This window comes from Carassius gibelio, chromosome B5 (assembly GCF_023724105.1).
Source record: "Carassius gibelio isolate Cgi1373 ecotype wild population from Czech Republic chromosome B5, carGib1.2-hapl.c, whole genome shotgun sequence".
Classification (NCBI taxonomy): Eukaryota; Metazoa; Chordata; class Actinopteri; order Cypriniformes; family Cyprinidae; genus Carassius; species Carassius gibelio.
The window spans coordinates 24,876,840-24,892,714 of NC_068400.1; the positions used below are offsets into that span (position 1 = coordinate 24,876,840).

Here is a 15,875-nt window from a genome sequence, read left to right on the forward strand (position 1 = left end):
ACAACTAGAAATACTGTCACCTCAAATGATTTATGTCTTGCATTATTTTGGATTAATTACATATACTTCACACAGCAACAACCTACTTCCTTTAGCATTAGCATCCTTTAACATTAACCTCCCGGAACCATGAATGTAGAAATACGTAACAATTAAGACTTTTAATAAAGTCTTTAAAGAAAACAGTAATAATCATGTCGATGTGGCAGTGGTACGTCTATCCTGTAGCCTGGTTATGAAGATGGGTGTCTCTCAGCAGTGAGGTCCATACCAGCTAAGATTTTGGAAGCCTTAGTGATCTGAAACAAAGAAGTGCAGCCAGAAGGTGCACAGTAATGTCCCAGCTGACCGACCGATTTGACAGCTGACCGTATCAGCTGTTCACAGCCTTGCCTCCGTGGCCTGACTGAACTAACGCTGCGCTCGATGAAAGTGCCATTTACAAAAGTCCAGTCGCATCAAGCTATTACCCTTAATCCCTTCAGGGCTTGTTCACTTAATTCAGCTACACAGATGAAGACTGTTAAGACGCAGACAAACAAACATACCTACTGAAGGCTGCGGGAGTTTCACACAAGGTCTTCTCTTATTTTTGAAAGAAAATAGTGGATTTTTGCTCAGGACATTGAAGGTTTCTCGGGGGACATGGGAAAGCATGTGACTATACTTTCATTGTGTCCTTACAAGCTGATTTTTTTGCATTTCTACTCTTCGCATTGATGTCAAGCACTGATGGGGTACAGAAGGCGGATACATTCCTTTGGGTGACATGTTGTGGAAATAAAGCTCCAGGGATTTCCTTGATTTAAAGAGAAACTCACCAGGTGAGTTTTACCTATTAATCATCTCTGGCTACAACCTTTCATGGCTTGGAGTTTTACGGACACTGTTTTGCTGACATCATTTACATACACAGCCTTCATATTATCATTAAATTCAAAGAAATACATAGAAAAGCTACCAAATACAAAACTAAATGAATGGTGTGAAATCTTAAACCATTTCTTTTAAATAGGCAGGATTTAGTATAGGTTAAAATACGTAAAAGAAAAACTCATGTCTTATTATTTGTAGAATTCATAGAATATTTTTCATAGTAGCAGTCTTTCATTCATACTGTGAACAAGATTCAAAGTGCACGTCGCATGAGCTTTTATCAACAGCTCTCTTAAGAGGGTTAATCTCTGTTACACTACACTAAATTATTGTGATGTCTGGGGAACTAATGAATAACCTCCCTTAGACCAAAGTTTATAAATCGATAATCCCCAGTAATTCATTATTTCCTCTTGTGTTTTTCTGTGAGAAAAATTGTAATATAGATACTCAAATATAAACAATTTTAATGAATAACAGAAGCTGGTTTATAGTGAAGCAGGGCCATCATTGAGGGTTTGAAGCTTGTGGGCTTTCCCAGAGGCACAGGTGTGTGTTGACGTCGTCTGCTCTAAAAGGAGGATTGACGCCAGAGTAAAAGAGCAATGAACCCAGATTAACTCGCTCTCTAGATCTCATTAACGTGTGCAACAACATGACATTTAGAGTAGCCTGTTGTCAAAAGCCTGAAAATATTGTACAGTACAATAATACGATTTACTAGAGTATGTCTGTTAGTCTAAATGTTAAAATTAATAATTTAAATAATGTATTGTGTGTAAATTGTGTATTACTGAATTAAGTGTTTGTGGTTGTTTTTTTATTTATTAATTTTTTTTTTTACAATGGTTTCTTAACCATTTAACAAGTTCAATCCACATTATTTTGTAATGTGATTTGTATCAAATGAATTAATGAATATATAAAAATACAAATTATTGTTTCATACAAGTGCTTGTTATACTGACTTTCATATTTTCTACCTTCAGGAGAAGTCATGGGGTGTGGTGTCACAAAAACCAGTGAATTCAATAGAAAATTTGATAAAGGTAAAACATTTTTTAGTAACCATATTATGATTGGTTAGTGTCATTGAAAGAATGATATATACTGTACTATTGAGTTATGTTTATTTCAAGACCAATTCATTCTCTTCTTAAAACAGATGGAAATGTCATCCCAGGTGAGTTTTTTACCAGTCCAGCAAAGCTTGTGTAAAACCTTATCTCTCACAGCTTTTGAATTAGCACACAGTAGTTTATTTTGTGTTTAGTGTCAAAATATAAGTAACTCATTTACATTCTCAACATTCTCTTCTTTTTCATGCCTGTCTGCAGCAGCCATAAGTAAGAAAAAATCATCTTTATAAACACTATGATGTCTGTTGATTATTGTTGGGTATTACACAGGCTACTGTACACAGAGTTATAAGACTTTCAATAGGCCTACACTATAAAAAATTACTTTTCTTATGTTGTAGCTTATAAAAGAAACTATGTTCTACAAGAAAGGAGCCTAGCTACTATAAGTCTTTTTAATAATTTACATAATTTCCACGTTTAATTCAATGGATTAACAGCTGGTCCTTTGTAATTATGTGAAATTTAATGTTACTAGTAAAAATGATACAAACTAATCCTACACCCAATTTTTTTTTTTCTGTGTAGAAAAAATTGTCTCTCAACTTATGCTTAATTGGGTGTAATTCTAGAAGCCAGACACGAAAACTACTGCATTTATAGCAAATCTGTTTAATTATAGCCCATTTATTTCTGACCTCAGTCATGTTCTCTTGAAAGCAATGAAGGCTGCGGTGCTGATCCAGCGCTGGTACCGACAGTATGCGGCTCGCATGGAAGTGAGACGCAGATACACCTGGAACATCTTCCAGTCCATGGAGTACGCAGATCTACAAGACCAGATCAAAGTAAGACATCCATTCTCCACACTAAGAGCGGGCACAGCCATTTGTAACTTGAATGTGCACGGCTTCTGGTATTATGCTTCCAGTTATTACACCTGTACAAAAACAGTCAGTTTTGCTGCTTAATATTACAAACAGTTTTTCTCTTTCTCATATTATTTTAACCCATTATCATTATCATAAACACACTGGTTTGTAGCGCACTTCGTTTACTGCACATTGACAGTCTTTTGTAGCTCCTAATGAATAGAAAGTCGCACACATTCAAATAGAGTACTTCCGTGTATCAAAAAAATATGTAAATCTATCCAAATCTTGCAAACTAGCAGGTTTCAGAGTGATACAATTTTTTTTTACAAATGATTGAATGAGTGAGTGAGTGAATGAATTGATAGTCTACTTAATTTACCTCTGAAAACTGCGAACAACTATGTGACATTTCTTTTCTCACTTTCTCACAGTTATACAATTTTCTTGGTTACCTGATGGATAACTTCACTCCACCAAGCAGTGAACGTAAAAGAAGCTGTTGTATATAAACACATATTTATAGTTTCCCCCTGAAATGTATTCATGCTAAACTAATGTTCTACCATGTAGGAAATCTGATCTCCCATATCTTCAGAGAAAACGAGGTTTGCAGAGATGCAGAGTGGGAGCGATACTTCAGCTACACCAATATCGATGTGCCAGACATCTACTCCGGTCCACGTCTAACCTTTCCTTTAGATATGGATCAGGCTGCTGATCTTGTAGAGGCCTTTAAAAAGAAACAAGTAGGTTCTCCATGAGTATGCATTAAATATGTTTCATGATAGTCAGATAACGCTCAGTGTCTACAACCGTGCACACTTCTGATTTCTCCAAGCAGCAGCTTCACTCTCGTTACGTTCTTCAGCTTCTTCTGGAAACATGGAAGTTGCTCAAAGTGTTGCCAAATATCAACCGAGTCTCTACATGCCATAGCAAAGAAATAACCATTTGTGGTGAGAGTGGCTGACACATTTCAAGTTTTTTTTTTTTTTATTATAAAACTGTTCGATGCCACTTCTAAATACATTTATGAACTTTTTTATAGGTGATTTACATGGACAATTAGAAGACTTGCTACTAATATTTTACAAGGTATGTATTTTACACTCTGCTACAAGATTGTCTTCGCCTGATAAAGCATCTCTTTAAGTATATCTATTCCTATGGATTTGGGCTCTATCTATTTTGCCAGAATGGAATGCCGTCGTTGGAGAAACCCTATGTTTTCAATGGAGACTATGTGGACCGAGGCAAAGACTCCATAGAGATTCTGCTCATATTGTTTGCTTTTCTGCTTGTGTTTCCTGGAGATGTTTATCTTAATCGTGGAAACCATGAAGATCACATAATTAATTTGAGGTAATGGAAATTAATTTACTAACACACACTATTAAAGTCACTTTTATTTATATAGCACTTTTAATAATACAGATTGTGTCAATGCAGCTTTACAGTATTAAATAGGAAAATAGTGTGTCAGTAATGCAGAAGGACAATAGTAAACACTCAATGTTCAGTTAAAGGCAGTACATCATTGAAGTCAGTTATGTCATCATCCAGCTCAGTTCAGTTTAAATATTATCTTTGCAATCAACGATAGACAACAATATCACTGGAAATCCATTTATCATAATTTTTTCTAACTCTTTCACTCGTTTCACACAATGCATGTTTTATAGACACTCTTGAAAATTACAAATCGATTCTGAATTACTGAATAGTAATATGGCACTTAAATAAGGCTGTCTGTGGCAGTGCTCCTTAACCACAAGGGGGTTTAAAGGGATAGTTCACCCAAAAATGAAAATTCTGTCATTAATTACTCACCTTCATGTCGTTCCAAGTCCGTAAGACCTTCGTTCATCTTTGGAACACAAAATAAGATATTTTTGATGAGATCTGAGAGCTTTCTGATGCTACATAGACAGAAAAATAACTAAAATGTTCCCAGGCTCAGAAACATGGTAAGGACTTTGGTAAAACAGTCCATGTGACATCAGTGGTTCAACCGCAGTTTTTGGAAGCTACAAGAATACTTCTTGTGTGCAAAGAAAACAAAAATTACGACTTTATTCAACAGTTCTTCTCGTTCACATCAACCTAGGGCACCATTATGGAGAGTAGCATGATGCGTTTGCATGCTTTCCTCTGAATGTAAAGAATGTTGGTTAAATGTCAGAAGCATGCATTGTTTACATGTTCTCTTGGTGACGGAAGACATGATTTGGAGAAGAATTGTTGTATAAAGTTATTATTTTTGTTTCTTTGCACACAAAAAGTATTCTCGCAGCCTCATAAAATTAAGTTTGAATCGCTGATGTTACATGGACTGTTTTATTGATGTCCTTACCATGTTTCTGGTCCTGGGAACATTTCAGTTACACTGCTGTCGATGCAGGGTCAGAAAGCTCTCAGATTTCATCCAAAAGATCTTAATTAATGTTCAGAAGATGAATGAAGGTCTTACTGGTTTGGATTGATGTGAGGGTGAGTAATTAATGACAGAATTTTCATTTTTATTTATTTATTTTTCATCCCTTTAAGCTAATTTCCAGAGTGGTCTCAATAAAAGTTATGGTTTTTTAATAATGTGCAACATTAAACTGAGATTTTTTTATTATTATTACAATGAAAAAAAAACAATTTGGTGTAGAAACAATTTTTATAAATTGCTAATAAATTTAACAGTAAATTGCAAAGAAACTGCAAATAACACATTGTAATAGTATTTTAATATATAACATACTCCAGTAATCTTTATTTACCTTATTTACAACAAAAACTTTTTGTACAGTGTACAACCAAAGTACCAGAGGTACAGAAAGGATGGCCTTCAATATCCTATTCATTACTTCAATAGTCCAATAGGAGGAGGTCCTAGGAGTCAGAAAGGCTGAGAACCACTGCTCTAGATGAGGCAGTGTACTAATTTATAATGCGATAATTTACACTTTTACTAAAAACTTCAGAACTATAAGAATACAGACTGTGTTTTCATCTGAATCTCTCAGTGCCATTTAAATAAAACAAAATAGTATTTTTATCTTTTCTACAAGAATAATCTTATGGCACTTTGGATTTTTGTTTTTGTGAAAACATGTCATTTTCTCTTCAAAGGTATGGCTTTACCAAAGAAGTACTGAACAAATACAAGGTAGGTCATTGTTTAAGCCTACATTTAATGTCTGTGCGCCTTAATTTCTCAGCTTCCTGTTCCTAAGAGTTTGTTTACCATATGGTGTTAGCTGTTTATCTCCATCATGAAACAGTAAGGGATATCCTGACACTGTCTTTCCAAGAACAGCACACATTAACAGCAAGTGGCCTGCTCAGACTTACAGTTTAAAAGGGGAATCTCTGGTCAGGTCTCCTGCAGTTATTTTCACAGAATGTGGGCCAGTCTTCAGTAAGAGGATTACAACAACCACGCTTCAAGACTTGCTGTACTTGGTTTCTGGTGGCTGTTTACTATCTAGATGGTATATTAACAAACCTTTGACTGAATATATGACACCTGAGAAGGAAAATGAATATATGGATATATTCGTTTTTAACATTGGAAAGATAATATATTAATATCATTTTTTAAAGGGATACTCCACCCTAAAATGAAAATTTTGTCATTAATCACTTACTCCCATGTCGTTCCAAACCCATAAAAGCTTTGTTCATCTTCCAAACACAATTTAAGATATTTTGGATGAAAACCGGGAGGTTAAAAAAGGAAACTTTTTGTACGCGAATAAAACAAATCCTTGTGGCTCGGCGGATATAGAAGAGCATACGGTGATATGGAGAGACAGAGGAGATTGTTGACAAAGAAATTGTTAAATAAACTTGTTGTTTTTGTTTTATTCGTGTACAAAAAGTATTCTCGACGCTTTATAACATTATGGTTGAACTACTGATGTCAGATGGATTATTCTGACAACGTCTTTCATACTTTTCTGGACTTTGACAGTGTTACTTACTTGGCAGTCTATGAGACAGTCACAAGCCTCCCGGTTTTCATCCAAAATATCAACATGGAGGTAAATTATTACTGACAAAATAAATAAGCTGTGGCTGTCCATTAAAATTTGGATTGACGGTTGATTAGTAAGGAATTTAATATACAGCTATGATTCTATATTTAAACTTGTATTCTAAAAGAAAATTGGGAAACACTTTACTTAAAACCTTTATAATGCATTATAAAGGTATTCATAATGTTGTATGCATTATATCTTTTCATAAATAATTGTAACCAAAATTAAAATGCTTTATAATATTTAAAGGTTTGTTTGTCTAGTACAACGTGTTTGAATGCATTATACTTTCCAAAGCTGTAACATTGAATAGATACAGTCAGTATTATAAATGTATTGTCACTGCTGTATAAAATTATTCATGAGATACAGTTATGCATTATATCTTCTTCTTCTCCTTCTAACATTTTTGAGGGCCTAAACATGCTCAAAAGCTCACAAAACTTTGCACGCGTGTCAGAGGTGGTGGAAATTGATATCTTATATGGGTTTTTAGAATTAGTTGTGGCAAAATGGCTCGATAGCAACACTTACAGAATTTCAACGCAATGTTTCTCGTACATGTACAGTTCGAAACTCTGTGTAGACATGTAACACACCAATACCTACAAAAAAGTCTCTTGGTACAAAATCTGAAACCCAACAGTAAGTCCATTATTCTGAATTTCCTGAATGATTTTTGTGTAGTTTTTGCCATTTTCAGGCCTCGTACTTTGACGAACTTCTGCTACAATTTTAAACAGATCATCTTCAGATTTGCTGAGTGCCATCATAAGGCCTTTGCGATGCTAAATTAAGATCTTCAGTTTTTGTCCAAGGGCGTGTCCTTGGCGGCCTGACAAAATTCAATGTTTCACCATGAAACAGGAAGTTGCTGTAACTCAGGCAAACAGTGTCTGATCTGCCAAAAACTTCACATGTTTGAGAGGAGTTCAGTCCTGAACACATCAATGCCCATGTTCAGTTATAGTCATAGCACCACATAATTTCCTAAACTATGCTATTAATACAAAGAAATAGGAAGTTGTTGTAACTCATGTATAAAATTTCCAATCTGCCCCAAACTTCACATATTTTATAAGAGTCCTGGCCTGAAGACACCTAAAGGTCAATATTAAAATCATAGTGCCGCTTGTTCGTAACAGCAAATTACTTGTTTTACACTAACTTAAACATACAATGTCAGATATGTTTGATTAGAGTCCTGGTCTGAAAACATCTTCATGCCAATATTCAGTCATAATTTTCAGTGCCACCTGTTGACAACAAGAAAGTTTTTTTTTTTTTTTACAATAACTAAAACATTAAATGTCCAATCTGACCTAACTATCTTGTTTGATATGAGTCCTGGCCTGAAGACATCTAAAGGCTAGTGTTCAGATATATTCATAGTGCCACCTTTTGGCAACAGGATGTCATCTCATGTTATGTTTTACTCAAACATGCCATGTTTGATCTGCATCAGACTTCACAAGTCCCTGACTAAAGACATATACATGCCAATATTCATTTATAGTCATAGCGCCACCAGCTGGCAGCAGGCACATGAAAATGACTTTCTACATATTCCATTTTAAATGCATATTGCCCACAGTTTGCTATTTTTCTAAAGCCAACAGGTGGCGGTGAGTACGGGTGCAAGGGCCCTCTTATCGCTGCTTGCAGCTTTAGTTTGAATTAGATTTTTTGTTTTCTAATATTTTCTCATTTTTTTATTTTTTATTTAAGTAAAACATTTAGGAATTTGTTGTGAATTTGTCTTATTTTTAAAATATGTCTGTTTAGTTTATATTAAGTAAGAGATTTTAATGTTAGTGACTTTAGTACTTTAACTGAAACTAAACAAAGTGAGTATTGTTGACTTGGAAACTAGTAAAATTATGTTTTTATTATCAATTTATTTTATTTAATGTTTAAGTAATTATTTTTAATGGTTTTGGTTTTAATTCGATGATGATAGTTCATGATAGTAGCTAACTGTGCTCCGAAAGGATAATATGCTAATAACTCATTAACATAATCGGTCATATGTTATGCTCTGTTCTTTTGTAGTGTTTCTGTTCTAAGCTCTTCACATAATGGTGACAGTTGTTTGATTTAGATTGTTAACATAAATCACTCATATAAACAATTTCTTGAAGCTGCATGGGAAGCGCATCCTGAAGTTGCTCCAGAAAATCTTCAGCTGGTTGCCTTTAGTGACAGTCATTGACCAGCGGGTGTTGATAGTCCATGGAGGAATCTCAGATACCACCAATCTTGCTCTGATTGCTCGAGTGGACAGACACAGAGTGAGTCAAACAAATGGTTAGCATGTCGTTAAAGCATGAACATCATCTATTCTTTTTACTTTTTAACTGATGAATGTTGTCTTTCTGTAGTATGTGTCTGCTCTGAGGCCTCCGAAGAAGAAGACTCCATCACGCACTAATGTATATGCAGATTCAGAGCGCTATGACGAGATGATCATCTGTAAGAACAGAAGGGGCTCGCTGACCTTTCCCAAACCGTTTGGTGCTCGGGAAAGTTTTCAAAGACGCTCCCTTCAAGACTTCTCAAGGGCCGTGGCTCGGACACTTGAGGAGGAGTTCGAGGTTCGCCGTAGACAAGGAGAGTTTAGCTTGTCCAGCTTCAGCAAGTCTCACCGCATTCTGAGCTCCGCTGTGTCATCTGATTCTGAACCAGAATCCTCAGAGTTTACAGACACCAGCAATGAGGAGTGGAAACAGGTGGGCTTCATTTGTGCTATTGTACATACAGTTAGTGGTTTGACTGATTTGCAGTACTAAATCTGTCAGCTTTTTCGACCTCCATTATCCATAACAATATTCAATGGCCCAGTGATCCTTCCAGAATGCAGATTAAAAAATATATATATTAATACAAGGTTTTTGAATTTGACATACACTCTTTAAAATAAAGTTTAGAAAAAGGTCAAGGTTTGGTTAATAAAGTTTTTTTATTTTTTATTTATCAAGTAGTTTTTGCAGATACATAGAAGAACCATTTTTGGTTCACTTTTAGTAAGTTTAATTTAAAGGTATCACATCACAGTAGAGACGGCGCCGTGGAATGAACAGGGTCTGGATCCAAATGCAGGGAATAATCTTTTAACTAGAACAAAAAGGCCAACACGGCAAAAACAAAACAGAAACAAATCACGGGAACGATACCAGCACAGCTCAGTCACACACATACACCTCTGAACACAAGACACGGAAATCGAGAAACAAGTCACCATTACAATTAATCCAGGCAGGCAGAGTGGTGGGAGTGAGGAGAATATATTCTTATTGACAATGGGCACCAGGTGTGTGTGTGTAAGTGTGTGAGTGGATGCAGGTGTGCAGAGTAAACCAGGTGTGTAGTGTTAAGGTGAATGAGTCTGGAGATATGGGGAAGTGGCGCCCTCTGGTGGTGAGAGGGAGGAACACCAGGTCCGGACTCATGACCAAAGGGGTTCTATGATGCTTTTTCACTTTTTCAATTTCAGTTAGTCTTTAATGTTTTTGTTTGAGCATAAAAGTACAACGAATGACTTGTTTGCAGCGTATATTTTCTGGGATTTGTGATATCACAAATATCGATGAATGGGACGAGACCTAGTTGAACTGCACTAGAGAAGGCAACGAGTGTTATATCACTGTGTTGGAGAAACACTAGCTTTCCCAAGGCATATGAAAAGTGGTTTCAGTCATCTGGGTTTGAATCACGCTCAAATTGATTTGACCCTTTAATGTTTTAACAATCTGAGACCCCCTAGTGGACTCCGTCTCCCCAGTTGAGAACAACTGTAGGCTACTAATGCAATACATGTGTAGTTTTGCACCATTAATATCAACTCATACCTCGGTTTATAAAATAAACACAAACTGCATTAGGAGTATTTCAAATAATGTATGGAAGGTTTTTATTAAAAACATTGCATCAAAATCCACAAAAAAATGCACAGAAAGTATAAGGCTCTGAAAGTATAATCGCAAAACAAATGTCAGCGCTGTATGTGCCAACATGAGACTAGTGTGGAAAATTGACATCTATTTGGGACATTCATTTTAAAAGCAATGCAAATGGTTTCACGCTCTCTTTTTGTATTTATGTTAATACATATAACAGCCCAATGATATGAAGTCATTTGTAAGAAACATCTAAGGTTTGGTATCTCTTGTGTGCCATCAGATTTTGGACCTGCTGTGGAGTGACCCCATGTCTCATGATGGTTGCATTCCCAATGAGGTCCGTGGAGGAGGCTGTTATTGGGGTCCTGATGTCACCGAGGGGTTTCTGAACAGGCACAACCTCCAGCTCATCATCCGCTCACACGAGTGCAAACAGGACGGATACGAGTTTTGCCACAATCGCAAGGTCAGGAACGCAGTGATCTGGGGTCTCAGAAAGACTTTTGAGAAGGAAATAATGATGGCTAAAATTGAAGCAGTAGTTTTTAGATGTCACAATACGTGAATTTATATGAACATGCTCCTCTAAAGGCTTTTCACACAGTCTTACATTTACCTTCATGTACTTATGACTGCTCATGTTAATTTAGAGCGTTTTTAGGACACTGTGTCCTGTGAGTAATGTAGTAATTCTCTTGCTGAGCTCAGAGTAAAATTATTCATCGGAGGTTGCCCTTTCATAACTAAAGAAATACAGGTTCTCATTTACAGTATGCTTCTCTTAAAAATCTCCATTTTAGTGAAACTAATTAGATAAAGGGTTCTCCTTTGTATTTTTTCTTTTCTTTTAGGAGGACATCATCATTTTAATTTATCATAATATAAAAAAAGCCCTAAAATAATTTGCTGTATCATAATAAAATCATTTTCCACATATGTTTCAGTTGTGCCAATATCGTTTATCGTTTTGCTTAAATGTCCAAACATTTTTTTGTATGTTTGGAGAAATGTTCTTGACAGGTTGACTCGTTTAGGTTGATAATGGTTGTCCCTTCATGGATTTTTTTTAGGTCCTGACACTTTTCTCAGCGTCTAACTACTATGAGGTTGGCAGTAACAGAGGAGCCTTTGTCAGGCTGGGTCCAGATCTCGTGCCTTACTTTGTTCAGTATCAGGCCACCAGTATGACCCGAGGACTGAGCTTTCCACAAAAGTAATCAACACGACTAAATATGTGCTTCTCAACCTTTTCAATCTTTCTGACTCCAAGGATCCTCATTGTCCAGAACAATAATCAAACTTCAGCTCCAGACTTTGAGTTTTTCATGATTTACTGGATAAGGATAAAGCTAAAGATTTTCTAAATCTATATATCACACTTTTTAAATTAGGCTCCCTTGTGTATGCAGTTTTTTTTAAAAATTATTATTAAGATCATGGGATTTCTGGATCTTCAAATAAAAAACTAAATTGTATGAATTGAAGACATTTTTTTTTCTTAGCTGTAAATCACTTAAAATTATTCAAAACAAGCATTACAATTAATGTCACGCTTGTTTTGAATCAATTAAATCATCTTGAGTGGGCTCTGGACCCCTGGTTTTGAACCACTGAACTAGAGGAATGATTCTTATTCACAATTTTAAATGTAGTGTTCAGTAGTGACTTGTAGTGATTTGTTGGAAAAACTAGAGCAGATGCTGTGTTATGAATGTTACTATTGAAGTTACAGTGTTGGAGTTTCATTGTCATGTTTCTGCCTCATTTCTTCTTTCAGTGTAAAACGCACAGAGCACACAGCTCTCAAAGTCCTACGAGAGCAACTGTTTGTGCACAAGTCAGATCTCCTCAGTGCCTTTCAGGAGATTGATAAGGAGAACACAGGTACGCACAACTAACTTTAATACAGTACTGCAGTACTGCCACCTTGTGATTTGATGACAGCACTTTACTGAATTGCTAAAGAATATAAATGGAATTCATTATCTGAAAACAGTCCGCTTGTCAAGTCTGAAATCACATTTTAATGTTTCCAGATCCAAACGCTCTATAAAAAACAAACAGTGCTAATAAGCGCTCACTGTGTGCTGTAATAATACTGAGAATTCATGATCCTAACTTTTATCATCATACTGATATCTCAGATGGCTAGACAGTGATTCATCTTTTATGAATCATTCAAATATTGGTGCCTGAGATGCTGTGAGCTATAAGTGTACACTGTGAGTTTTAGTAAAGTTTAGTTTAATGTAAATGTGTGATATGAGTAAGTAATGCTCATAAACAAGGTATGAGATGAGATGCTATTCTAAATTGAAATGAGTCAAGGCTTGGACTCAGGAACAGTAATCCTTACGACCCCATGACTTAACAAGCAGGTAAGTTTTCTGGTAACTTGGTGGCAAGTTTTGCAGTTGTTAAAATGACAAAGTAATGTCAGTACCTCGTAAGAGCAGATTCCTGTCTGATCTTTGACCTGACAGGACTGATCTGTCTGAATGAGTGGGCGAGTGCAATCGAGCGAGTTCTTCACCTGGATCTGCCCTGGCGAGTGCTTCATCCTCAGCTCGTGTCCAGCACCACAGATGGGAGGCTGGACTACCACGGCTGGTTCCGTGATCTTGCCCTAAAAAAGCCCAGTTCTGAGGTAAAGGAGATCACTCAATCACTGTCTGCGGCGTTAGCATTGTAAAATGTCAATACATTGCAGAAACTGCTATCCTCTGTTGTCACTACAGCACATTGAGCAGACGATGCTGGAGACGTTGTATAGACATCGCTCCACACTGGAGACCATTTTCAGAATAGTGGACACAGATAATTCAGGTAAGAAAAAATATACGCAGGTTGTAATACTACTACTACTACTACTAATAATAATGATAACTGATTCAAGTTGTCATGAAATGTAAATTCACCTGATATATTATCCTCAAATCCAGTCCTAGAGGGCCACAACCCTGAGTTCAGCTCAAACCCTGATCAAACTTACTTAGCTGTGACTTTCCAGGAATCCTGAAGACCTTGATGAGTTTGCTCAGGTTTGTTTGATTAGAGTGAAACACTGCAGGGCATTGGCCATCCAGGGCAAGATTTGAAGAACCCTGGTGTAAATGCATTTATAGATTTTATAATGAATGATTCATCAATGCATTTTTTTTTATGCTTTTCTGCTCTTTTCCTTATCCTAATTGCTTAATCCACTTAAATTCCACCCCTCTAAAATCGACTGAAAGCTTGCAGTTATCTCAAAATCTGATCCAAAACCCATGGCAAGGCAAGTTTACTTAAAAACAAATGACTCGTATTTTAAAATATATGTTCAAAAGGACAAACTCAGAGAAGATGAATCTCAAATTAGGTAAAAGTCTTGTTGAGGAGGTCTTTAAAGTGAGCATGAAACAAACGTTGCAATTGTCTTTTCTTTGATATTGTGACGTGTATATTTGCTTGTTGAAAGAGAAAAAATGTAGGGTGGACTTCCTTTTGTCTATTGGAAATTTATTGAATTGTTACTGTTTAATAATTGTCATTAGTTACAGGGAGGGATAGATTTTTGTCCCGTCCTTCTGAAAGATTTCAAGGAGAAATGCACGGATAAATCATTTATGATTAACACTGCAATATCCCATTTAATTATGTACAGTTCATTGAGATAACACAGTGACATTAATCAAGAACACTCCTATGGCCTGTGTTTCCGTTTCTCTCAGGGCTCATCACTTTTGAGGATTTCCGTCAGACGTTGAAACTGCTCAGTGCCTATCTGAAAATGGAGATCTCTGACGAGGTCATCAACAAGCTGGTTATAAGCACCGACACAAATAATGATGGTAGCATTGACATTGATGAGTTCATGGAGGCTTTCCGGCTGGTTGACAAAAGCAGACTTGAGAGAGGTAAAAGCCTATTAAAGCTCATGCAGGACAACCAGGAGACTGAAAGTCCACAGACTGTCTACTCTACAGCTCCACAGACTTCACAATGTCCAGCTTCACAGCCTGCAGATCCACCAGCTTCAAATACTACAGACTCTGCATGCTCACAGACCGCAAATCCTCCAGCTTTACAGACTGCAGACTCTCCTGGTTCACTCGCTGAAGACTGTCCAGCTTCACAGACTGAAGATCTCTGCCACATTTCTGTGGTTGTTCCACCACAATAACGGCTGACTGTTGTTAAATTACACTGCTGTAAACCATAGCCTTCCCTTGGTATTTAACCCAACCTTTTGTAGTCTTTAATCTTCCATTGCATAAGCTGTTGATATCTCAACGATATCTGCACTTGTTTTATCTCCCTGACAACTGGTCCAAGATAAAGAGGCTTCTAGAATGTGCCAGCATTGCCTCTGACAAATATATTCACACAATCTGCATCAAAACGAGCCATCAGTATCTTGATATGCCCATGACATAATTAGATTGTAAAACAGAGTATATGTTGTTCATAATGTATTTGAGGTGTGTGAATGTATTATGCAAGTAAAGGGGTAGACAGAAATTGAAAGCTTTTGCCTGCAACTTGTGTTTTAAAGGACATTTTTAAATATGTTGACGTCGAGCTCTGTGCTTCATTGCTGTTAAAGGCATTGTCCTAGGAAAAAGACAAGCCAAAATAGCAGACTGATGCTTTCCTTTCTACCCACACGCTGACACAGTTGGCTTTGTCATAAAAAAAAACATAGTTTCAAGTTTAGTTTATTTCTAGAGCTCCATTTAAAAACAACAGTAGTTAGTTGACCAAAGTGCTGTAAGTGACGTTATTCTTGAGCATTTTCTAACCAGAAATTCATCTCAACCAACCAGTCTATGCAACCAACCCATTGCTACACACCAAATAAGGCATTTCTCCGCTCAGCTCACCTATGTATGACTGATGATAAGTATTTAGCGATATTTTTTTCAAAGAATATGATTATTGATAACTACGTTTTACCACTAGGAGGCGGTGCTGTGACATGTCTGTACAGACTGCGGTGTTTAGAGGAGTTGAGAGCCGTCTGCTCGCTCGCCCTCAGGTCTTTTGTGAAATGTGAACAGGAAGAGGCCTATGTGGGTGGTGGAAGATGGCCTGGACAAGTACAGCTATCAAACAACGCTAGTCTTCACATGT

General features: G+C 36.6%; 1 protein-coding gene across 2 annotated transcripts; it reads left to right on the plus strand.

Annotated features, from left to right (window-relative positions):
- The first annotated feature begins 34 nt into the window (after nt 1–34).
- On the plus strand, nt 35–15,269 carry ppef2a (protein phosphatase with EF-hand domain 2a). 2 transcript variants are annotated; one of them, XM_052556999.1, is made up of 17 exons: nt 35–824; nt 1,866–1,925; nt 2,042–2,803; nt 3,262–3,316; nt 3,401–3,576; nt 3,672–3,786; nt 3,879–3,925; nt 4,026–4,192; nt 5,951–5,987; nt 9,003–9,152; nt 9,243–9,590; nt 11,041–11,226; nt 11,831–11,973; nt 12,538–12,644; nt 13,244–13,407; nt 13,499–13,586; nt 14,474–15,269. In XM_052556999.1, exons 3-17 carry the CDS (start codon nt 2,678–2,680, stop codon nt 14,923–14,925), a joined length of 2,361 nt encoding a protein of 786 aa, XP_052412959.1. In that variant the 5' UTR covers nt 35–824; nt 1,866–1,925; nt 2,042–2,677; the 3' UTR covers nt 14,926–15,269. The 2 variants fall into 2 exon arrangements, with proteins under 2 accessions (XP_052412959.1, XP_052412960.1); XM_052557000.1 differs by having other exon boundaries at nt 35–1,925.
- Nucleotides 15,270–15,875: the final 606 nt, after the last annotated feature.